Raw genomic sequence first — 25,156 nt, 5'->3', positions numbered from 1 at the left:
AATTTGCACAGCGGCTGAGGGGGGCTACATTGAGGAATCCTGAAATTATGGATTTTAGCTCAGGGGCCAAGGCTGAGGCTGTCCCTGTCGCCTTATCAGAAGACGGAGCCACTGAGCTCCACTCTAACCTCTTGTAAATGACTCCACTTAGTCTGAGAGAGGGGCACGGCAGCACAAAGAAAGATAAAATTAACACCCCCAAGCTACAGCCACAGAGAGAACACCCTGCTCATATTCCCTATTCTTCATCAACTTAATATTCATTGGCTTTTTTTTCTCCTGTGTCTATTCCACCTCCCAACATTCATCGGAGGGAGAAGTGATATAATGTCGACTGCTGGGAAATCCTAATGGAAGGAGCCGGCTCATTATGGAGTGCTTAGCCAAAGACAAAGAAGGAGGGAGAAAAACAGGCGTAAAGACTTTAGTTAACATGCAAGAAGAAGCTTGTCCGGGGCCGGGAGGGGAAAAGAACCGCTATGCTAAGCTACTTCAGTGCTTTATCCCGTGGGGGGCTGTGAACTGCAGAAGGTGTTTTCCCCGTAATGGAAGTCATTAGTTGTTGGGGAGTTTAACTCCTCACAGCTACTGCTCTCCATACACAGCCCAGAAAAGGGTGTGTAAAATGGGGTCAAACCATTTCTCTACATGTAGACCCCCAACATGATGTAGCCCAATCATACTGATGCTGTAAACCAGCGTATCAAGAGTGTTTATCTGAAAAAGATTTCACATTATTCTACTCCTCCTCTAGCAGTGTGAATACAAATATGTTCATTTTGGATGAGGAGAGGCAGAGCACATGGCTAGATTAACTTTTCAAGGAGAGTGAGTATTTTTAACCAATTTTTATCTGTGGGAAACATATGGTGCTCCCACACTCTCGACGGAAGAAACAGAGTAGAAAGTTCCCACAAAAAATCTATAAAAAATGTGTATTTAGAGCAAAAGCACACTAAAATCAATACAGGTGCAGATTCTGTTTTGAATACAATTTAATGAAATGCCCTCCAAGGAGCAGCTGATCATCTTGATAGTACAATGCTGGGACCTTTTTTTTCTTAACCAAGCTGCAATTTAGGCAGCAAAAACCTTGTTCCATTTTCAGCATGTCCTGACAAATGCATTTGAAATGACATTTGATACCTGGGCCCCTGAAACAGCAGTGGAGTGGAGGCACTAATCACATTCTGCATCCCTGGCCGCCTCAGCATCCTCCACACGCCTCCCTCTCCAGAACGTCACCGCTGGTAAACAAAGACCGCGAGGGGAAAATGATTAAGACCGTGTCCCAGAATAATGCTTGCCTCTCTGTATGCTCTGACCACACTGATAACTTGCATTTGCGTTCCAAATTACGGGGCTGTCAGAGACGTTGTTAAGCCTTGCATGAACTGCCCCGTCACGAGCCGTAGCTTACGATGAGACATATTTACTTTAATGAAGCTGCTGGGGCCTTCGTGCCAGGGAACATGGGAAGGAGCAAAAGACACCATCTCTCAAATCCTAACACATGTCTAACATATGCTGCCCTTTGGCCGACAACAGGAAGACTTAACCACATATATCATGTTTATCGTTCTACTGCATTTGTCTGGAAATTGTGTTTCATTTTGTCACTATGATGCTTTCTGTAATATCTTGGGGAAGAACCCCCCGGCCCAATGTCAGCTTCTTTTGTTTTTGTCGTTACTGTAGCAAAGTGCTCTGTTTACAAGCCACTGTTTACAGTCATGGCACAGGCACAAACCCCTCTGTGACTCATCATAATGGGCCAAACTCAATCCAGTGCCTCAGCAGTCCGGAGCACTGGGGAGGGCAAAGTGCTGACTAATGAATTCCCTTTAATCTTGCAAGATAAAACCCCTGATAGATACACTGGCAGCCATTTTGCAGCAAACTCCAGTCTACTCACACAGTGTGAGTCGAAACAAGAGCTACACACGCAGCTGTTTGTCTTGTAGGAGCATGTTCTTGCCAGTCAAAGACCGCTGTCATTTCACAGAGAAAACAGTTTTATTTTAACCTTCACTCGTTTTTTTTTTTTCCCCTCCAATTTCCCCGTAGGGTTTAGTTAATTAGGAATCTGGTAATAAAAGCCTGCATCAGCATGCCTAATGGGGTGACCTGTTGAGACGGGATTACCTCCCGCAGCTGCTCCTGGTTTCTTTAATATTGGCGTAATGAAAAAAGACAGCTACCCATCTGCAGGACTTAAGGCTGAGATCACACATTGATCAGTCTCTATATAATAACTCACACCGTGATCGCACTCTATATAATAAGACACACGGTAGCATAACAACTCGGATTGATAGTTACGACCATTTCAGGCAGAACTAAGATATTTGATTTGATGTGGCAGATCAAGACAGAGAGAGACTTCCACAGTCAGACAGCACCTTGCTCCCCACTGTCAAAGTCCCTCCTTCAATTGTAACTTTTGATTGCTGTTACCAGTATATTCTCCACTATGTCCCACTGACAGTAGTTGGGCGGCCTCTTGGGTTTACACCTGGTCTGAGACGCAGAGCCTTTGACATTCCAGGGAACTGTGAATGCTAATCCCTCCTGAGCTAAGGACTTCCTGGCCATTACCCCCAACAATGCCACTGGATCCATTAGCACTGGCAACCCCCTGTCATTCTCCTCCATATTAAATCAGCAGGCAAGCTAGAGCAGACTGACGTCTTCTAAGTGACCCAGAGAAAGGGATTGGGTGAAGTGCCCAAACACACTGCACAGCCTGTAATATCATTACGGAAGATTGGGAAGTAGGTCCTCGGCTGAAGTAGGTCCTCCTTTTAAAAATGCATGTGCCGCATTTTAAAAAGGAGGCTGTATTCAAGATGCATGACATCACAAAAGTACAATCTCAAAATAGTCATTTCAAGGCTCATTTAGTTATGGTCACATTGGCTGTGATGTGACCTTGGCAATGCATTCGATTTTAAGCTTTCATTTGCTATGGATCAAATTGTACACTGATAAATTGTCAGTCCTTGGACAGTCCTTGGGAGTCCTTAGATATATAGCTTGTCTCAGACTTGCTTAGCCATTTGCTTAGCTCTGAAAGTGTCTTATCTACAGAACCTTTACCCTATAAGAACAGGTCCGTGCTGTTCAGCAAGTTAAGCGGACTGCAGGGATATAGTTAGATTGATCAGGAGCCCTAGGATAGGCTGTAACAGTGTAGCACCATTTTCATTTTATTTACACCTCTGAATATGACTGGGTGTCTTCACAGAGATCTATAAGAGAGTATTAGAGTAGTATTTGCTGTGTGATAGAAACTACCAAGACTTGACACTAGAAGGTAAATGAACACACTTGTACCATATGATACGAGTGTTGTGTGACAGAGAGAGAGGGAGAAAGCGAGAGAGAGGGAGAGAGAGAGAGAGAGAGAGAGAGAGAGAGAGAGAGAGAGAGAGAGAGAGGGAGAGAGAGAGAAATAGAGAACTGGGGTACAGTCTTCGCTTTGCCCCCTCACCCCCACCAGCTGTCCGAAGCCGTGTCCGGAAACCCAGTCTGAGAATGCGGGGAGAACTTCCCAACATGCTCCCACACACGGCAGCTGGACATACATGTAGTCAGCACATCTCCCCACACCTGTCTGTCTGTATGTGTGTGTCTCACTGACTGACTGACTGACTGACTGTGGGGCTGCTGCATGATAACTTTACAACATTACCCAGGGGCCAAAGGGGTATGGCAGTGAATTACTAGAGACACGAATGATGAGCATAATGATGGCTAGCTATTGCATGAATTCCGGCTGAACAACAAATCTTGCCAACTGGATAGGCTCTCCTCCTACACCTTCTTTGCCGACCTCTGCACACGGCGGTTAGCATTCATTTACTCATATAAATCTACTCGCTTCTGATAAATGAGAAAAACAAGGAACGCAAAGGACATGACAATAAAACACCAGACACCCACAGACCTCATCATGACATTCAGCAAACCTCCCTAGTCACTAACTCCCTCATACAGCAGTTCATTAAATGCCTGGAGCTCTCATCCATTTTTTTTTCTGGCAGGCCTAATAAAACGCACCCCCAATAATCACAAGACATCTCACGCTGTGTAAATAGCAGGTTAAAAGAGGAGTATAGTCATTACTCTGCTGATGACTTGAGAAGATGCAAACAGTGTTGTGCTGATGTTATCTGATGGGCATGAGTGCAGTAGTCAGTCTCCAGCGCAATGTCTCACAGCATGGAGCTGTGCACAGTACAAAAAGCACATTACAGAAACTCAGAGACTCCACAGAAAGGAATAACACAAGCCCTGCAGACGGGGAATATATTCAGATGTGGATTTCCAAAGCTGCTGATGAATAAATAATGACCTAAAAATGTCATGTGCGTTCTTCAATCAAGTGTCACTTCCTACCATGGCACTCATATTTCTCAGAAAATTGCGAAAAGCATCGGTCATGAATATGATTATGGCCATCTACGGCTTTGCATATCCAAGGGACATACATAATGAATTTCAGTGTAAACAACAGTCTGAAAGTACAGCTAATTTTGTTATCTTGTATAACCCTCAATCTAAATTGAGTTTGTGTTGGAAACAAACAAAGTGGATTCAAAAGAAACAAACAAAACAGCAACATCATGGGTCATGCTTCTAATTGAAATGGATTTTTTTTTAACCCACGAAATAATGACAATCCCAATCTAATCCTGTGGAAGTGTCATAAAGCAGAAGTTCCCACAGATCAGTAAACAGCAGATTGCTTTCCATTCAATGCAGACACAAAGTGTGAAACTCTCACCCAAAAATGATAGAAGCAGCAGTGGGAAGAGAGGCCTATTGATCAGTGACACAGACTAAGCCAAAATAGCCTCCCTGTACCTGCATACTGAACATCCTCAGCAGACACTTGCAACGCAGGACGATTCCCAGATCATTAAGTGGAAGAGGGACAAAAGACTAAAGGTAATTTTCCATTTTGTGCAACAAAAACAGTCAAACTATGTGGGATAAATGGATAAACAACAATTAATGTCACTGTCTTTGTGGAGTTGTCTGTTGAGTTCAATATAAGGGCTTTGTAGATGGCAATAAGACTAAGTACCCTAAGACAAGGGTGGGGCTCTGACTTGTCTCGACCTGGTTTATGCCCCAGTGAATGGTTTACCATTAAACCCTGAATCACTGAGAAAACAGATGATACACACCTACTGCTCACGCAAGCTTTTCAAAGTGGTCAAGGAAAAACAACATTTATTCGATGAGTAGGAGATATACAAAAGATATACGACAGCTCTGACGTAGCTGACGATCTCACAACACTGACTCACTTCCTATTCAATTGAGACACATCTTGCCAAGCTTCCGTAAGAAAGTCTCTCATATATTTTAAGATAACATCAATGTCCATATGACAACTTGCCAAGTATTTCCAAAACTCAGAAGCAGCATGTCCAACTGTGACCCTATACTGCCCTGCTCTCATAGACCTCAGGTCTTAAGTGGGCGACCAGTTGTTAAAACAAATAATTACACACTACTGAGTGAAGTGTAAGTGATTCCCAGCTATGCCCTCAGATATGTGAGTGAGTGTCCATTTGGGTGGTAGGGGCTGGCCGGAGTGGCTCCAGAGAGGGCAGTCCTGATTGATTAAGAGGCCGCTGCTGGCATGCTGCTGGCCCTATATGTGCCATTTGTCACACACGTGTGCCGAGCTGCTGAGATTCCCATCCCTGGGCCATCTGCGGTGGCATTCCTCGCAGTAAATCAGGGCGCAGCTCGCCACTCTCGCTGCTTGTCCCAGACCCAGAGGCCGTGGCCTGCCAGCCCCGAAGGTCACCCCCCCAGCCCTGCACACTTCCCCTGGGGGACTGCAGAAAAAAGAGCTCCGCAAGCACTGTCCCCTGTCCTTGCATCATCCATCTACACCCACCCACCACATCACAATTGACCCACTCAGATGTCCGCTCTGAATGCGTGAGGGTGTATAGATTTGGATGCAGATTTTTAGATAATCAGGAGTATTGAATACGTGGGGACGGAGGGCACACAGATGACCGCCACGAGGCTGGATGTCTACAGCTGCCTTTGTTCTGCGAAGGTTTAATAAGACTTTCACACCTCACCTCAACAATGGAAGCTAATGTCGACGTGGACCCAGGTAGAAAAGCATCCTGTAAATGCATTCAGATGCAAATGTCTTAAGTGGCGATCAATAATGGGAAGGCAGGCAAAGAGGGAGGGGGTTGCAGGCAAGAACATTCTCACATCTGTGATGGTGCTTTCCTAATGAGACGCAGGGGCGGGTCAGTTCTTGAGAGCTATAACCATAGTAGTATAGTATAGCATAAGAAGATATATTAACATTATGACAAAAATAAACACACTCAAACGTATGTTAATAGTAATTAAAATGTAAAGGCTATGTTTGCACATGTACTAAATCCATAAAATCGCCTCTGTGTGTGTAGCAATGTTGTCTGAATATGTCCGTTGATGTTTCTTGATGGTTTACAATTTTTACTGCATTGTTACAAAAATCAAAGGCACAGTTTTATTCATTTTCCTATTCATCCATCCCCAAAAGCTAAGGCACAATAAGATGATCTGGGAGACACAGAGCGTTGAGACAGCTTTGCCCCAGAATATATAATTCCATGTCTGCAATCACCCCTTGCTCGCTTAGCTGGCCTTCAGCAGACGCCTGAGCATCCCCCTGATGTGATTTCCAGTGGCAAACTGGGTTAATGGGACAAATTGTAAGAATTATTTCCTTTCCACAGGGTAGAATTGTATTTGTAGCCAATGTTTGTGTGTGAGTGTGTGTGCGCTTGCATGCACTTGCTTGAGTGTGTTTTTTCATGTTTTTTATTTTTTATATATTTATATTGTATGTGGACTTACTTTACTCTTAGGTTAGTTTTTCGCATTTCTCATTCATAACGGTGATGCTAATCACCTTTGCGAGTGAACAGCATGACTACACATAGTTTTCCTTAAAAAGAAAAGGTTCAATTTGCAGAAAACTAGGATTGCACTGAAATAAATGAACGGGTTATATGTGGTTGCAGGAGTTAGAATGTTGTAGAGAGTGGCTTCTCTGTAGATCACTGCTTTTCTCCCTCCAACTGAAAACAGCTCTGTTGAAAAGATTTAACAACCGCTTACTTAGGATGGGGGATGGGGTCGGAGTGGAGTGGGGCACCGCTGGGTCACCAAAGATGTGGGGGCCCCTCTACTGCAAAACGGGGAAAAAAGGAGCGGGTAAAGCAGCCAAAATCCACATCTAGCCAAGCCTAGGAGAAGAGGTTGGGGGCGGGACTAGCGGCAGAGCGTGGCTTATTGGTAGGCACCGGACCGCTCGCTTGATGGATTGAATCAGGGGATGGATCGAATTACAGCATTTGCCGTGCATTAGTTTGTTTTTCTCCAAGCCTGCACTGCCCTGCGAGAAGTTCTTAGACTTCAGGCTTCTTGTTTGGATTTGTTATAATACGCAAAGGATACAAAATACTTTCAAATGAGGTGAGTTTTTACATAGACGTGTTCATGCTCGTGCTCATTACAACAGTTAATGTATAGAAGTGAGGAGAAATAGATATCCGAATATCGCAAGTGGTGGAATCACAAGATCAGAAGCGCTCTATGCTAACTGCGCTTTCGAGTAGTGGTTATGCACAAAAATAGTAGCCTATCCAGCTGGCCAAGCTATTTTTGTGTATAGTAGGCTACATTTAGATATTTTGCACGTTCACTGTAAATTCTATATTTTTATTTGAAGACAAATTACGGTAGCCTTATCATTACGATACATTTGGACTTGGAAACAAATGATACAGCAGTTTATTGCATAGGCACAATGTTTTCCTCCGTGATTTCAAGTTACGGGGGATGGTCGAGTCAGGGGAGGGTGCTGTCTTGGTGCTATTTGATCGGTGTTGAGCTTTGAAGATCACAAAGCTTCGAGTCGGGCCCAAGGACGGAGTAGCTTGACGAGTCTTCGGGAGCGTCTTTTGCCTCGTATCGGAATTATTGCTAAGGTTTTCAACTGGAAACAGACGAGAATGGAGTCACTGTGGTGGTACAATGGATGGGGATCATTTTAACTTACCGAATGGATGTTCATATGATCTAGGGAATGTATTTTGTGGATATGAAGACCCGCTAGAATCTTCCGTGATTGTTTGGAAACCAGGTAGGCAATTATTGACTCTTGTTGGTTCGGGGAAACAAAACAGATATCAATATAGTCCATTAGTCTATCGCGAAGGCTATAACCCAGTTTGTTTTACACAGATACCCCGTTCAAAATAGACTATAACACTTAAATTGCTTTCATGCATGAAATGCCTTGATAATGGTCAACTCTCAACAAGAATAAAAGTAGTAGGTAATCTTGCTACGAGGCATTCATTCCGATGAAACGACCGCGGCTGTTGTGTTCAAGCTAGAGGTGGACAAAAACTTCTTCCACAAATAACCATTGGCAATAGCGTATGGTAATGTTTGTAAATGGTTCGTTGTAACCTAAGTAGTGGACTATATATACATATTTTAAAAAACTGGACACTTTAAAAGTGAAAAAAAAACTGAAAAAAAAACGTCTTTCTAATTTTTAAATCAAGGACACAGACGTGGACTCAGCGCATGTATTTATTAGGGTTTAAATGGACACCTCTAAGCGGTGTCGAGTATATGAGCGGCTGTGCTTCTAACTTTGATTAGTAAACTGAGTTATATACGTACAAAGACGAATTCATATAGATTTTATTTTTCAAAAAATAATATAGCAGACCAGGCAAAGTAAAAGAGGGAACGAAATGCAAGGTACAAAAAGTGTCCTCCGAATATCCTAGCGTTTATACTGTAGCCACCTCCCACTGATAAGGAATAACTGAACCTCCAATCTTTAAAACGAGAACATGTTGACTATGTCTAATAATAATAATAATAATAATGGATAAAGGCGTTGGTGGGTTGTAGTAGTGTTGCATTCATTAAATCTGGCCCCGCAGTCATGCATTAGTGGAGAATCAATTTACCAGCAAATCCATTAGGGTTACTGTTTTGTCACTTATGCTGCTCTCACGTCTTTGTTGGCCAACGCATTTAATGTACCACGAAAGATTTACCATGGATCAATTCTGAATGCATTTACTTACTGCACAAAAAGGTTGTATGTCAATGTTTCCGGGAAAGGATTCCATGAATGTGTGTAAAAAAAACACACTTTGTGTACTATAACTATAAATGGCCATACCAGTCACACGCCTAGCGCATCAATGTTTCCTTGATAAACTGAAATGCAAATTGAGTTAGATCACTGAGTGCTGACAGGTATCTCATGTCATGTCAGCAGCACATTTGCATTCAATCAAATTATTTTAGAAATCTGTTTATATCAATACATTTACTATCTTAATAGGCGAACTCAAATAAGTAAAGACGGAGATAATTAGACAGTTTAAGATGTGTGTAACATTTCACACCAAACTATGGTCCAAGCCCTTTTAAAAAAAAAAATATATATATATACATTTTTCGAGTTTGGCCATTATTTTCTGTCCAATCTGTAAACATATCCTTTCCAAAAGAGTTTAAAATGGTTCCCAACATTAGTATTATTTCACATTTCTTCCCAAATCACCTTTATTAGGGACTGATGGCATGTGTTGGCCAACTCTCTGGATGTCTGAAAAGTCTGCAACAGATCATCAACAAACCTGTTCCTAACCACAACAGGATGCTGGTGCTAGTGCAGGATAATCATCCCCAGCCCCCACGATGATCATTGGCCTGTTAACAACACAGCTGGCCACTGCAGCAGCTCCCTTCCACGTCGCTGCCCGCCCGGTCAGGCTAGAGTAGCTCAGGTTAACCCTCAGAGCAGGGAGGGAGGGGGGGCTCCATTGTGTGCTGTCCAGGCTTCCCGGCCCCCCAGCCCCTATTGTTCCAAACCACACCTGCAGCGGAGAGCTCTTTATGGGGGAATTAAAGCCACGACACAGCTGAGTTGGCCAGGCCTCTCCCGTTTCATCCTTCTCACGAAGGTAAGGGAGGGGTTGGGTTGGGGCTGGTGTGGCTCAGCGCTGCCAGGTTCCTTCTCAGTGCACTCCGAAGCAACAAGTTCAAACTCCTCACATCTAATCCTTTTTGGATAAATACCCTTAAGGACCATACACTATTTTCATCGAAGCTGAAAAGCAGTCATCTTTATCACTGTCATTGCTGAGGTCTCGGTCTCATCAGATATCACTGTCCCCCTGAGAGAGGACTCTGATTGCTTTGGAAAAGCACAGATTTGGATGAAATCGTCATATTGTTCATCCAATTTAACACCCTCTTCCCGGCAGACACTTCGGGGAGTGCCAGGAGTTCTCCACAATACTGCCAAGGGAGGGAGAGAGAGAGAGAGAGAGAGAGGCGGAGAAGGAGCAAGTGTCCAGCTCACAAGTTATCTGATTTTGTGGTCTTAGACTTTATGGCACAGCATGTAACACAATTGACCTACCCAGTGCCACCAAAATGGACCAAAAGGCTTGACAACTGTTGTTCCGTCTGGTTGATCCTAGCAATCTCATTGTTAGGGGGGGACTGAGGGAGGGACACCTGTTTGTATTGTGTGCCAGGCTTTTATTGGCGCTATTTCTCCTGTAAGACCTTGCTGCAGGGCACAATCTGATCATGTACTGCTGCAGGCAAACTTTTCTGAAACAACCTGTGAGCCAACAAAAACTGTGAGCCAACGAGCCCCATTCCCATATTTTTTATATACTAAAATGAAACCCAGCCAATAACATCAGTAGACAAAGTGCGTGATTGTAGGACATTCAAAAGCCCTATAATAACAGGGAGAGTGGGTGGGGGGGGGGATGCGAAATTGTAAGAAGTTGCGTGACTAGCGGTCGACTCGCGTCCTGGAACTCGTCGAGACTCATACACTGGAGGGCAGGAATGAGAAACCGTACCGAGACATTCAATCGAAAACATGTTGCGCTGGCTGTAGATTGCTGAAGTAATTTTAGATCTCTGACCTTTGCTTGTCCTTTTGTTTCTGCTTTGCATTAAGTTCCTGGGCAAAACTACTCTGCCCTCCCTGGCACTCTAATGCACTGTGGCAGGGAAATACAGCCCAATGACATGTATATTCAGCTCTTTTCCGCTTTCCCATGAATAATGATCAGTGAGCACTGGGTGCTTTAGTCGTCTGGTGGGAATTTGATTCACTTCAGTGAAAACACTCATTTCATTTCCTGGGGTTATACAGCATATAGGGAAATTCCAAGGCAGAACGTAACAAAATGGTTACAGGCTGCAAAAGATCCTGAAAAGGAGGTCTATGGTACAGAAAGTTTTGCAAGGACATCAACGTTTACAATAAACTGGTTAGACAGTGAAAACTGCTGACTGGGGCTATTCTCAGATAACTGAAAATCCAGATATCATTTGTTAATTAAAACCATAGCATTTCCTTCAGATGCATCGACCCAAGAGTGAATACTACGTGCCTGCCCTTTTCTGCATACTGTCCAGACATTAGAGTCTTTAATTTCTCAATCAACAGAACTAATTTGGCTGAAGGCTCATTATCCCGATCAATCTGTTCACTAATATAGTTAAGCGTTTCTGGCAGTTCATTTATCAGAAAGTAGTTATATTCCCACAGCCTCACGGTCACATACACAGTCACAAGGAAGTCATACAGTTGGATGAGATGGGCAAGCATTCAACATTTTACTGCTATCACATGGAAACCAAGCCCCTTCATACTGACAGCCCATTAAAAAGCAACAGAATGGCTAATCAACTCTGCTCCCCTTATCTCGATCAATTGGATAGCCGGCCATATTGGCAGTTTGTGCCTAGCGTGGCCTTGGAGCAGGTGTGCTGTGGAGGCTAATTGAAAACGTGTCAATACCAGTGTGTGCGTGTGTGAGAGGAAAGGCACTCTGGCGCCCGTGCGCGCGACTCTCTGCTCACCGCACGCCGCCGCTTAATCCATTTCCCTGGCTGTTTGTTGTCTCGCAGTGAATTGTTTATATCCGTTCAGGCTCAGCCCACATGAATAATTTGTTTCCCTTATAAATATTTGACTGGACATCGCTCATTAATATGCACATACACAGGGCTGTCTATAACTACTGTCTCTCCAGGACACTGGCCAGCCCCTGCGCTGGTATGACTGTCATTTCCAAGCCTAGCCTGTGTGTGGCCAATTAGCATGCTAACATCAACATCCCTTCATATACATGTATGTCCAGCGCCACAACAGCAGTACCAAACATACATGATACAGAAACACACACTAGATTTAATGGCAAGTAATAAACAATCTCAACGAAGCTGATGGGGTGCCCTTGTGCCAAACAGCAAGGGTATCTGTAATATGCCTCCCGTGTGCCAAGCACCCCTGCTGCCCAATAATCTGACCTTCCTGTGAGGAGCAGATGTAATAATGGCTCTGAGTCACCACTGACTGTCAAAGTCCTCCACGCAGTGTTTTGAGAGAGGGCAGGATGTGTTTCATGCTAGAGTAACGCTGAGATAACAGTGGGCCCCACCACTTGCCAAGCATACCAACATACTCGGCACAATGTACCATCCCATAATCTTGTTGTTTCTGTGTTTTTTTCAGGTAACATCACAGTTTTTGCCAAACAGGAAGTGTCCTCTTTCTGTGTCAACCATGGGCAGCATACCTTTATTCCCCCTCATCCTTGTTCTGCTGATGGCGTCACTTCTGGAGGCTGTCAGTTTTCCCGAGGACAATATTCCCATCGATGTGGTTGACTACCACTGTAAGTATCAATTATTAACTGAAAACTAAAAGGCATGTGCTTATTGCTAGAAGCTATGCTTTCTATCGTGACCTTTGGCGATCTTTTGATTGTAGGCATTTTGACTTGAGTTAGCTTCTGTATTGACATACCCAGCAGTCAGCGACCGACTCCCAGTACAACTTAAATCCATACGTTGAGTCAGCATGGAGTCATTATCTCTTTGCCATGAGTTGCTGTGACAAAAGAAAGAAATCTGCAGACACAGCGTTATGCATTTATGTTGCAGCTCCAGTTTTCATCACATTACCAGGGGATTTCTTCAAAGCCATAATACATGGCCATAATACATATATACAACCAATCAATACATGCTATTGATTGTGTGGCCCAGTAATCCCAAATAATGCTGCATCTTATTCCTTGCTCAGATACACGGCAGTACCCAGTGTTCAGGGGCCGCCCTTCAGGCAATGAATCTCAGCACAGACTGGACTTTCAATTGATGACAAAAATCCAAGACACCCTCTTCATCGCTGGCAGGTACGTCTTTAGGGGGGGAGAAATCCTTGATACTATTGGATCTGGTAATGCCCAGACTGTAATGTATACTGGCAGCATCGATCGGTAGAACTGAAGTATGTCACACCACGGGCCACACTCTCGTTACTCTTGGCAACCTTTGGGTCCTAATGTTTCCCTCTCTTCTTTCCCTAAAGAGATCAGGTCTACTTGGTCAGCCTTCGAGAATCCTACAGGAATGAAATCATACCTTATAGAGTAAGTAATGTTACTGCATTAAGTATTATTACTCATAAATTCACTTACTGCAGTCAAGCTTACAGCCATGTCTCTGTGTTAAAACAAACTCATAAACTACAAGTTTTAAGAGCTCATAAATGAGAGACTGGAAATACTGAAGAGCGTGTTAATCATTTTTTTCCCCCACCATTAAAATAACAGAAATTAACATGGAGATCGGGCCAAGCAGACAGGGAGACGTGTGCCCTGAAAGGAAAGCACAGAGTGAGTGTTGCGATGGCTAATTTCCTCAGCGCTTTATGTGCCTTATGAATCTGAGAAGGCTGTAAGACCTTCAGTTCTTGACTGTGCTAGTGGTTAACATGTTCTCCCATCACTTTTGGCCCTCAGGATGAATGTCACAATTTCATCAAAGTGCTCGTCCCCAGAAACGATGATTTGGTTTTCATATGCGGTACAAACGGCTTCAACCCCATGTGCCGATATTACAGGGTAAGTAATCACAGAGGATGCTACGCTCTCACCAAACCGCTAGTCACACATGTTACTATGTCATCGTCAGCGGGGGCATTTTGTCCCGGCTCTCCATTTATGCTTTGGTTTATGCCTTGTGTGGGTTTGACTGCATGCAGCTAAACACTGCTTGTGCCTGGCAAACAAACTGTCTGGCACAAATACAACTGGAAACGTCTGTGTAGTTTAATGTGAGGCTGAGATAAGACACGGCTGTTTATACACGCTCTGTTCCCTTTCAGCTGGATAACCTGGAATTTGATGGGGAAGAAATTAGCGGCCTGGCCCGCTGCCCGTTTGATGCCAAGCAGACCAACGTTGCCCTCTTTGCTGGTATGAAAGACCCCTCTAAATAATAAGGCAGGATGATGAATGGCTCTTTCAAGTGTTGTGGGGGGGGCTTCAGGCTGAAAATTAAAGGGCGATGTGAGCACCCCATCACAGACATTAATCATCATTTTTCTTTGGCCCCCAATGAGTGGTGTACTAACAGTATCCATGGCAACAGGGGCCCTGGAACTGTCAGTGAACAAGAGCACAACCTGTTTTTGTAATAAAGGAAATTGTTTGGTATCTGTCAGGAGTCTCAACCCAAGTAATGAAATAGTGACCCTGCGCGTGTCCTTCTAGATGGGAAGTTGTACTCGGCCACGGTGGCAGATTTCCTGGCGAGTGACGCTGTTATTTACCGAAGCATGGGGGACGGCTCCGCCCTAAGGACCATAAAATATGACTCCAAGTGGCTGAAAGGTAAGCACACTGGTTTACTGCCTGAATAATCTAGGGTTAGTTATTCATTTAGAGCCAGCAGAGGGGGAAACACAGCTAAATGTATGTCACCCTCCTTTGTTCATATTTCCATAGCCCTCTGTAAAATCAGAAGTTGTTTTTTTAAGATTGAATAGTCTCTAAATAGACAGAGACGTGTTGCTGACACTGTGCGCTTCGTGATTTATTGTCACAAAAGTGGCTCTGTTGTTTTTACCTATATTTTGGTTCCAGAGGTTAGCCCCTATCCTGTACTAACCCGCATGTACATTGTCCCCTCAGAATAAAGATGTCTGCTTTGTGTACAGCACAGCATCCTGTCAAACAATCTAGGTCAACTCGGAGACACCCTGAGCTTACTGAAAATGCTGTATCAAAAATGTAGCACAGGTCATTGACTATATGAAAACCTCTTTTCCAGAGCCACACTTCCTTCATGCAGTGGAATACGGCCATTATGTCTACTTCTTCTACAGAGAAATCGCAGCCGAACACAACAACCTGGGAAAGGTATGATTTGTTTCAAACTAAGACTGCATACTTCATGAGGATCCAATACCCTTTGATTTATTTCGTATAATATATGTGAATATATTGCCATGCATGTGCGCCCACTCTCAAGTCGTCTTGATAATAGATGGTTTCCCCTCAGGTATTAAAAAACACTCTACCCCCCGGAGCTTGGTTTAAATTTACCAATACATCACAAGCGCATTGCTAGTCCGATTTAAAGCGCTTTCGCTTCACCACAGGTTAATAAATATTTTAGTCGCACTAATGCGGGGGATGACACCTGTACTGTGGTGGAGATTTTGGCCTGGTAAATTATTAAACCTGTAACACTTGACTAATTTCAAGCCTAAAGCCCATTAGTCAAGCTTGTCCTTGCTTAGTAAGCAAATGGTATACTGCAAATGAATGCTTCCAGTCCTCTAAACTGGAAGAATCCGTATTTGAAAGCGGAAGCTGAAATGGTGCTTGTTTGCTGCCTCAGGGTAAAAGAAGCCCTCTTCCCGTGTTGGGGAAGGCGGTAGCATGTGGAGATGTATTATTCAAACCATGGAAGTGTTTTCCCACTGCTGATTCTGGACTCTCTCTCTCTGCCTTGTGCTGTCTTCGCAGGCTGTGTATTCCCGTGTGGCGCGCATATGCAAGAACGACATTGGTGGATCCCAGAGAGTGCTTGAGAAGCACTGGACCTCGTTTGTGAAGGCACGCCTGAATTGTTCTGTCCCCGGGGAGTCCTTTTTCTATTTCGATGTCCTTCAGTCCATCACGGATATCATTGACATCAACGGGGTCCCCTCTGTCGTTGGTGTTTTCACTACTCAGCTAAACAGGTGGGGAGCGTGTCTCCGACTTCTTTAATAGCTGAGGATCTGAATCACTTCACCAAGCTTGTCAATTCTCACACGTGTTTGTGATTGTGTTTTGTCCACATTAACAGCATACCGGGCTCTGCAGTCTGCGCTTTCTCAATGGCCGACATCGAGAAAGTGTTTAGAGGAAGATTTAAGGAGCAAAAGACACCAGACTCAGTTTGGACACCTTTCCCTGAAGAGAGACTGCCCAAGCCAAGGTGAGGGTCTTACTGCAATGACTCTTTCAAATAGTTTGAGATGAAAACTCAGTATACAGTATGCACAATCTAGGCACAAAATGATGCACAGTACTAGGCACACACTTATTTTATTGTGCATTGTCCACCTCTCCCCTTTAAGGCCCGGCTGCTGTGCAGGGCATGGTCAAGCAGAGTCCCTCAAAACCTCCATGGAGTTCCCAGATGAGACTCTGCAGTTCATCAAGTCCCACCCCCTCATGGATTCAGCCGTGCCCTCCATTGGAGACGAGCCATGGTTCACTAAGACACGAGTGAGGTAGGTCGCCTCGCCTTGCCTTGCCATCTCTCGGAGTACAGGAGTTAAGCACCTGGGGAAGATATTTATGTTTGTTTTCTGTTACTCTGCAGGTACAGACTGACGGCACTGGCAGTCGACAGTGAGGCAGGACCCAACAAGAACTACACAGTGGTTTTCATCGGCTCAGAGGCTGGCATCGTCCTCAAAGTCCTCGCCAAGTCGTCTCCTTTCTCTCTTAATGATAGTGTGCTGCTGGAGGAGATCGACGTCTTCAACTCGGCAAAGTATGTGGGCTCCCTCCTCACACCTGTTATCTCCTGTTTAGTCATCCTCTTATGAAATTCCCAAGCCCCCCCCCGTTTAGTCATCCTCTTACGAAATTCCCAAGCCCCCCCCCCTGTTTAGTCATCCTCTTATAAAATTCTCAAGCCCCCCCCCCCGTTTAGTCATCCTCTTATAGGATTCCCGAGACCTCCAAGTTGCCCCAAGTTGCCCTGTTGTGTGTTTCAACCATGTTCTGATACGTCACTGCTGGGCAGTGAGGCACGGGAGACACACCTCACAGTGTTGTTTGATGGGACTGGAAAATGATGGTGTGTCAGTCCGTCTGATCCTCCCCTATCTGTCTGACTCTCTGCTGACGTTCACTCCAGGTGTTTATTAAGCAACGAGGACGACCGGCGCGTCCTGTCATTCCACCTGGAGAAGGACACGCACACACTGTATGTGGCCTTCTCTACCTGTGTGGTCCGAATCCCCCTGAGCCGCTGCGAGCGCCACAGCTCCTGCCAGAAGTGAGTCTGATACATCTGGACTTGACCACATCTGAAGAACACCTGTTTGACAATTCAATTGGCAGCAAACCTTTTTTTTGACATAATGAAGGGATTTGTTACAGAGTTCTCGCTGAGAAGCCTCTGCACTGTTTGGTTAATAAACATTGGTGTGATTTTAGGTCGTGCATCTCCTCACGGGATCCATACTGTGGCTGGGTGCCTGAGGGTTCCTGTGAGAAGATCCTGCCAGGTGTCCTGTAAGTAGCTGGGCTCGCTGTGCACATGGCTGAGAAACAAATGGCCAAATGAATGTGCATTCCTCTCATGTCTCCCCCCCTCTGTCCACATTTACAGCACGGGCTATGAACAAGATGTGGAATATGGCAACACAACGCGACTTGGTGACTGTCATGGTGAGATTCCGGTGGCCATCCATACTCATGCTCACAAACACCATTAGCTTGCAAACGTCACACAAGTAACACCTTAACACACACCTCAGCCTTAATACACACATCAAGCAGCCACGTTGTACTAATGGCACATCTAATGCATAAACATAGCAGACAGTGCAGGCACAAGAGACAGCAAGCTGAACTGTCAGACTGGAACAGTTGCTTGTCACAGGAAACTTTTTTTCCCCAGTGGGTGCGACTAAGAGGAGAATTCAGCAAACGACTTTTTTGATTAAAACTGGGCGTTTTTTATTTTTGTGTTCTATAATTTTGGATTATTTTTATGCTGATTTCCTGTTCCTTTAATTCCTTTAGAATTTTTGGCTACTACATCTGCGCCAGATTACAATTCATATGGCGACCCAACCTCTGGTTAGTTTTGATTTCCTTCAATTGATTTCTTCCCCTTTCTGAGTTCAACACACTCCAACCCCACTCTCCTCCTCTGCCGCTGACCTCAGCTCCCTAACATTGCTCTTCATCCCTCATCACCTTGTCATCACAGCCACCCGAGACAATCAGCGGGTCACAGTCATTTTTCTTCACCTATGAAACCTTTTATAACACCTCTTCCTGTTTTCACCTCATGCATGGATGTCACCCACCTGGACTATGCCCTCTTCACCTCATGACCAGCCCCACCCCCCACCCACCCCCTCTCCTTTCCACTTTCAAATGAGAACTCTGATCCTTCTCCCCTTCAAACTGTATTATGTCTGCGAAATGAATGTTGCTCATTGTAATTGGCATCAAAAACAGTTAATGGTTAAGCACTCGGACCATTTCTCAGGACGAATACAACGACACTATTTTGATTTTGTTGCTTTTAACAATTGAAGCTTAAATATAATCCATGTTAAACGCTTTTAAAAATGCATACATTATTTAAAAGAATTCTGTTAACTAACCAATGACCATGACCCACCCCTACTAACGAGGTTGTTAACCGTATGCTTTGCCCACTGTCTGACCCCGTTTGTTGACTATTTGTTTGCCACCACAGACATGGAGTTGTCATCACCATCAGTCACGCCAAAGGCTTCTGAGCCCATACACTCACCCAAAATCATTGCCACACAGACACCTGAACTCTTTGGTTCAAGGAAATTTGTGCTCCAGGACGACCCAGCCACTTCCCATTCTTTTGACTCATTCCCAGGTGTCGCAGAGGGTAAGGGAGAGCTCTGCTCTGCTGAATGGAGTCCTGACTAATAGCTGCCATTATCGAGCCCCACTGACAGTGGACCAGCAGCCCTGAGAGCATGCTATTCTAGCCCCACTGAGCAGCACAACACACATCACAATAGCGAGACACGGAACATTTGGAAGGCAAAGTGTCCTATTTAAAATAAGTGCATGTATGCCACAGAGATTTTATTTACAAGGCTAACCCTACATTACAACATGTCATCTTGTCTCCACACCACACACAGTCGTTACCAGTAGGAAAGCAAAGCAGCTATGCAGGACTTCCATCAGCTTACATGGCAGTTTTTTCTTTGTTCTTCTATTTCACTGTTTGTCTATGATTTATGTATCCTCATGGTATTTTACTGTTTTATGGGTTCTTTTCTCCATGTATAAATATTCTTTGATGGGTTTCATGTCTGTCGCTGTTTCCTTTCACCTTAGTTTTCTGTATACTTGCCTTTATTTCTGTCACTGCCATGACGCTATTAACCTTGGTAAATTCGGAAACCTTCGACCTTGATCTTGACATTAACCCACACTGCTCAAACAGTTCTCGCACCAATGATGACTAACTCCTTCGAATGTCTGTGGTAACTAACAAATCCAAGACTTTGAAACACCAACCAGGAGGTGTTGACAACCCTTTTCTCTCTCTATGGTTAATCATTATTTTCCCCTTTCTGGCAGAGGGCCGTTTTTTTCCATTAAAAAGCGAAACACTACCAACCTTTTCTCTTAAAATGCATGTCATTAAGAACAAAACCCAGAATATGTAATGAAACCTTAAATCAAGGTACAGTATTTAACCAACTTAAATATGTCTGCTCGAAAATAACAATTTCTCCTCTAGTAAAGACAACTAACGCTCCTCTTGTTCTATCTCTACTTTCTATAAAAGAATAATACACAAGCAAAATTAGATGCGGTGTATACATCCTTTCTCAGGACTATTCATAAAACTTCTCTGAATGAAAATTGACAAATACCTTTGGGGGAGGGAAAGGTTGAGAATCCATGCATTTCCAATGTGTTACAAAATGAGACTGAGAATCTGAAGGCTTTACAGTAAATGATTTCATTCAACTTACACTAAGTGATGTGTGTTCCAGGTGTGTGGGAGGTTCAGTCAGGAGAGTCCAACCAGATGGTACACATGAACATCCTGATCACCTGTGTGTTCGGTGCTTTTCTGCTGGGTGCCTTTATCGCCGGAATGGTGGTCTACTGCTACCGCGATGCTTTCCTACGCAAGCCAAGGAAGATCCACAAGGACGCGGAGTCTGCCCAGTCCTGCTCAGACTCAACCGGCAGCTTTGCCAAGCTCAATGGTTTGTTCGACAGCCCGGTTAAGGAGTATCAGCCCAGCATCGACTCCCCAAAGCTTTACACCAACCTCCTGAGCAACGGGAAGGACATGCCTCCTGGTGATGACACAAAGACAATGATACTGAGCAGCCAGCCACCAGAGCTGGCAGCCCTCCCAACCCCGGAGTCTACCCCAGTCCTCCAGCAGAAGAGCATGCAGCCCATCAAGAACCAGTGGGAGAAGGCCCATTGTAAGATCAATGGATCCCGCAAGGAATATTCCTCAAGCCCTCCGCCACACATCGCGGTTGGAAATGTCCACATTCCCAGTGCTGTTGTTCTCCCGAACGCCACCCATGACCAACGGTCTGCCTACAGCACTGCTGAAATGCCCCGTTCTGAAAGGAAAGTTCAAAACGCTGAACAGCCTGGTTCTAAATCAAGTAGAAAGGAGCAACGTCGCACTGTGGATGCCAGGAATACCTTAAACGATCTTCTAAAGCACCTAAATGACAGCAACGGTGCATCAAAGGCTATTCTTGCCGACATGCCACAGAGGTCCAGGCAGCACTTGATGCTTGACCCCATGGTGAGCATGACGGAAATGCCGCCAAAAGTTCCTAGCCGGGAGGCTTCCTTGTACTCACCTTCCTCGTCCCTTCCGAGGAACAGCCCAACTAAAAGGGTGGATGTGCCACTCCCCTCCAGTCCCACCACACCTACTGGGATGATGAACACGCTGGAGAGGCAACGGGTGTACCACCGGAGCTCCTCACAGAGGCACTCCATTTCATCTCTGCCTAAAAACATGAACTCTCCCAATGGGGTGTCTGTGTCGCGGCAGCCCAGCTTGAACAGGGGGGGGCATATGCCTCCCAGCCCTCCCTCGAGGATGGACTCACACGGGTTTCCCGTGGGCATGCATCATCCGCAGCCCTCCGTGTCCCGACAGAGCAGTTACAGTGGGCACGGCTCACTACCCCGCATGGGTGTAAAGAGGACACCTTCACTAAAACCTGACGTGCCCCCCAAACCCAACGGCTTCGTGCCACAAACTACACAAATGAGGGTGGTAAACAAATACAGTTACTAACAGAACGACACTTGATTTTGATTTCACTCCACTGATTGAAAGGTGGGGTGAGAGGGTCCAGGCCTGTGCAGGTGTGTCCTGTGCATTGGTGGAGTTACCCCAGCGAGTGCTTCAGCACACTCGTATAAAAAGGGAACTCACAAGTGGCCAAAGAAGCTACTCTTAGGTATGTCCACCAGTTGTCATTTCTGTTTTCACACCATTCACAACTCAAGTGACAGGTGGCAGCCAGCTGGGAGAGCCTTCCATTTCAAGACCCTTGGGAAGAGGCATGGCCAAGTATTCAGTGGCACTCCTGCGTCGGGTGCCAGGGCCGGGTTTGCGGCATGGCGCATCCCCCAGCGGTCCATCTTGTACAAGCCTGGCTGTCCTGGTCATTTGAAGTTATGACACACAAGGAATACTTGAAGAATGGGTTTCATTCATTCATCGCCACCATGCACTGTCTTCCCATTAAATGTGAACTTCACGAAAAGTAAGAGACACAAATGTATGTGGTCGAAGCAACATCAAACTGAGCGAAGGATTACGCGTGGAGTAACAGGCACAATGGAGGAGTAAATAAGTGCTAGTGTTCAGTAGTGCAGAGTACCGTACCGCCTGTGGGCTATGTAGTGTGCACCAACTTCACCGACAAAAAGGATGCACTTAAATTCATTTTGCAGTCAGTCATCTGTAAACAGGACCAAGTCATTCATGTCATACAAATTGAATCCCATTTCAAGGTACATTAATACGAGTTGTGTGGATGTAGAAGTGCAGACATTAATCAAGAGTTTCTGTGTGTGTGTGTGTGTGTGATGTCCAGGGTGCCTACTTGGACGGCTGATGTTTTTAACTCACTGGGGATATTACTTAACACTTTGCTGCTATCAGTTGAAATGATAATGATCATTGTTGTGTATTTTGGACTCCAAGCTTGTTGAAATCCTCTGGCTCCGGGTTGTCTTGTCTTGTGTGCATTTTGGTTTCTTAACTGTGTGGAAGTTCAGAGTAGTAGCATCAGCACAATACCATGCTGGATGCCTAGTGGGGCTCTTCCACTGAGGGCCTAGCCAGGCAAATATTAACAACGTGAAGGCAGGTTTGGAAATTGCTTAATGTATCTTCTCATACAAAACCAAAATCATGGCCTGACAGGTCAAACAAATGACATGTCTTGTCATAGGCCATGCTTTTGATTTTGGTTGTTAAGATTTTTTGCATAAAAAGCTTTTGGTGAATTTTGCCATTGAGTCTTGACACTGGGCACTGAATGAACAACAGGAAGTTTTATTAAATTCCGTTATTACATATTATTTTACCTTAAACAACAGGTACTCTTTTATTTACCTCCCAAGTATTAAACAATTTCTCATTGGTATTACTGGCATTTAATTATACATGTTAATTACATCAATTGGTAATGCACAGTAAAGACAGTAATAGTTGTGATTAAATTCCTTCAAGATATATTAATAGTGTTTCTGACGCAGCCCATTCCAAGAATAAAATGGTATTTGCCCGTGTGGTTTGCTCGAGCTTACGTGCTGTGTCACCTCAAAAGCTCCACAGAGTTGTTCAGCACCGACATGAACGCCAAAATGCATGTCTGTCACTAGTGTTTGTCTCTTCGTGTTCTTGGGAACCAACACATAACTGCATTGATGTCGCTGCAAAGTCAAAGGGCCAACACCGCTCTCAGTCTAACAACTACTTTAGACACAGTAGTAAATATTCTGTAGTTCTCTCATTTGAATGAATATTGTACAATCATTGCAACATATACCAAGGTGTCCTGCGCTGTCATGCCGGTAATGACAATGTTGTAAATATATATAAATATATTAATATTTTTAGGCAAGTTTACCTAAATCTGTGCATTGTGTGCCTTATTCAAAGAGTAATTCTTAGACGTGCTCAATTGGGTCTGAAGATATCATAATCTTTCTACAATCTGACAAATTTGATTGGCAAAAGACAAATGTGTGTCCTGTGAAACAACTTCAACTGCAGTTATTGGGAAATAAGAGTCCATTTAGTGACAAACATTCCATTTCAGGATGTGAAATCTGAATAATCTGATCATTTCATGCCCGCCTTTCGAAGGGTGCTAATTTGAAACACTGAGGTTCCACATGGTGAATGTATTATGACAGGGGGATGTACACCAACATACTCTCATCTGACAATTATTTAAATTCAGCAAAGACAGTAACACAAATTGTTCATGATGATAAATTGAACTATCATGGACAAAAAAGGAATCATTCGCGGTGTTTTTTGGTTTTACTCCATACAACCAAGTAATTTCAATATCTTGCTTTTCAGTATATATCAAGAATGAGGTGTCAACAGCCTGTACGAGCCCAAAGTTACATTTTGTTTACAAGCGATGATTGTATTTGAATAATTGCCTGTTTGTTCAGTTGGATGTCATCATCTGCTAATATTACATTTTTGTACTGACTGAGAGCTCCACCTGATTTCCATCCTCAACAGTGTCATGATAAGCTGCCTTGTATATTGCAATATGAATCGGAGTTTTTTCTGTTGCAATCTGAATCCAAGCCTTTATTTCAGTGTATGTGCAAATAAACCAGATCGGTTGAATTTTCTTTTTTCAATACTGTGCGATCTGGGCAGTTGGAATACAGTTGTAAGTTTTACAGAGTATTTTAACGTGTAGATATATTGTAAAGTTGTACTGTGAATGTGTACATAGTTATGTTCTTTGTTTTAAGGATATTTTTGTTGATTTTTTTTTAACACGGCATGTATAGTTGAAATAAAATATCACTGCACAGATGAGTACTTCCTTCTGTAATTATAATGCTAATCTGATAGCATGAGTAGCACATCACATTTAAAAACCTGGCACATTACTCACACCGTCACACCTTTCAGTAAGTGATACTAAAAAGCAAAACATAAATCATTCTGAAGCAGCTGAAGTTGATGGACCGGGTGAGGGAGGGGGGGCTTTATTTTTAGACACCGTCTTGTTTTGAAGTTCCAGGCCAGTGGAGAGTGGAGCACTCCAGATAGCATTGGGAAAGTTTCCAAAGTCGTTTGTAACCGTAGTGGCCAACATCTGGCTGGCTTGCTCCTCTCTACAGCTGCTCAGAAGTGGTCTCCAGCACAGCTGGCTGATAAGATCAGGTATGGGAGACTGCAGCAGAATGGGACAGGCCGCGCCAAAGGCAACTGCGTGAATGGCTGAACGTACAGTAATTACACTGTCCACTGAAGAATGACATTTCTTCTGAGCACGGCTGCAAGCCCCACCAGCTTATCTTCCGTGATTCATAGTGTTGTCATTACCGCTGCAGACAAAGCATTGTTTAATGGGCTCTTCGTTTCCGCTCCGTGTGGGGACATTTCTCACTGTTCAGCATTAAAATGTCATGTCCATGAGGACACCATCCATCAGCAGGTCATTTTCACCGCCACTGCGGTGGTAGAAGCAGTCAGATTTAACTCCAAAAAAGTTAGGAACCACATCAAGAAAGATTATGGCCCATAATGTTGCCTATTGGGAAGGGGCTTTACTGCAAATGGCTTGCAGAGCCTTGATGAAAAGCATCCATTCTTCTAAATCACCACAGCAAACAACCAACATTATTTGCTTGCAGTAACACTTTGTGCAGTTTCTACTCTGTTTATCCTTGCTGAACTCCTTCTGTGTTTG

General features: G+C 44.2%; 1 protein-coding gene across 2 annotated transcripts; it reads left to right on the top strand.

The window, feature by feature from the left end:
• Positions 1-8,135: 8,135 nt before the first annotated feature.
• Positions 8,136-24,233, top strand: sema6d (semaphorin 6D). 2 transcript variants are annotated; one of them, XM_080843778.1, is made up of 19 exons: positions 8,136-8,182; positions 12,623-12,785; positions 13,196-13,307; positions 13,484-13,544; positions 13,728-13,790; positions 13,917-14,018; positions 14,282-14,372; positions 14,670-14,789; positions 15,229-15,317; positions 15,930-16,147; positions 16,255-16,386; positions 16,529-16,684; positions 16,777-16,950; positions 17,320-17,460; positions 17,622-17,699; positions 17,797-17,855; positions 18,213-18,269; positions 18,901-19,068; positions 20,198-24,233. In XM_080843778.1, exons 2-19 carry the CDS (start codon positions 12,674-12,676, stop codon positions 21,484-21,486), a joined length of 3,222 nt encoding a protein of 1,073 aa, XP_080699904.1. In that variant the 5' UTR covers positions 8,136-8,182; positions 12,623-12,673; the 3' UTR covers positions 21,487-24,233. The 2 variants fall into 2 exon arrangements, with proteins under 2 accessions (XP_080699904.1, XP_080699905.1); XM_080843779.1 differs by lacking the exons at positions 18,213-18,269; positions 18,901-19,068.
• The last annotated feature ends 923 nt before the right edge of the window (positions 24,234-25,156 follow it).

The sequence above is a fragment of the Sprattus sprattus genome, assembly GCF_963457725.1.
Source record: "Sprattus sprattus genome assembly, chromosome: 8".
Lineage (NCBI taxonomy): Eukaryota > Metazoa > Chordata > Actinopteri > Clupeiformes > Clupeidae > Sprattus > Sprattus sprattus.
Note: the sequence above shows the minus strand (reverse complement) of the source record. Positions and strands in the feature narration are given on the sequence as shown.

Coding starts and splice junctions, on each gene's coding strand:
- sema6d (XM_080843778.1), top strand. CDS start 12,674: ATGGGCAGCATACCTTTATTCCCCCTCATCCTTGTTCTGCTGATGGCG. Junction 16,685..16,776: donor TTCACTAAGACACGAGTGAG/GTAGGTCGCCTC, acceptor GTTACTCTGCAG/GTACAGACTGACGGCACTGG. Junction 18,270..18,900: donor ATATGGCGACCCAACCTCTG/GTTAGTTTTGAT, acceptor TTGCCACCACAG/ACATGGAGTTGTCATCACCA.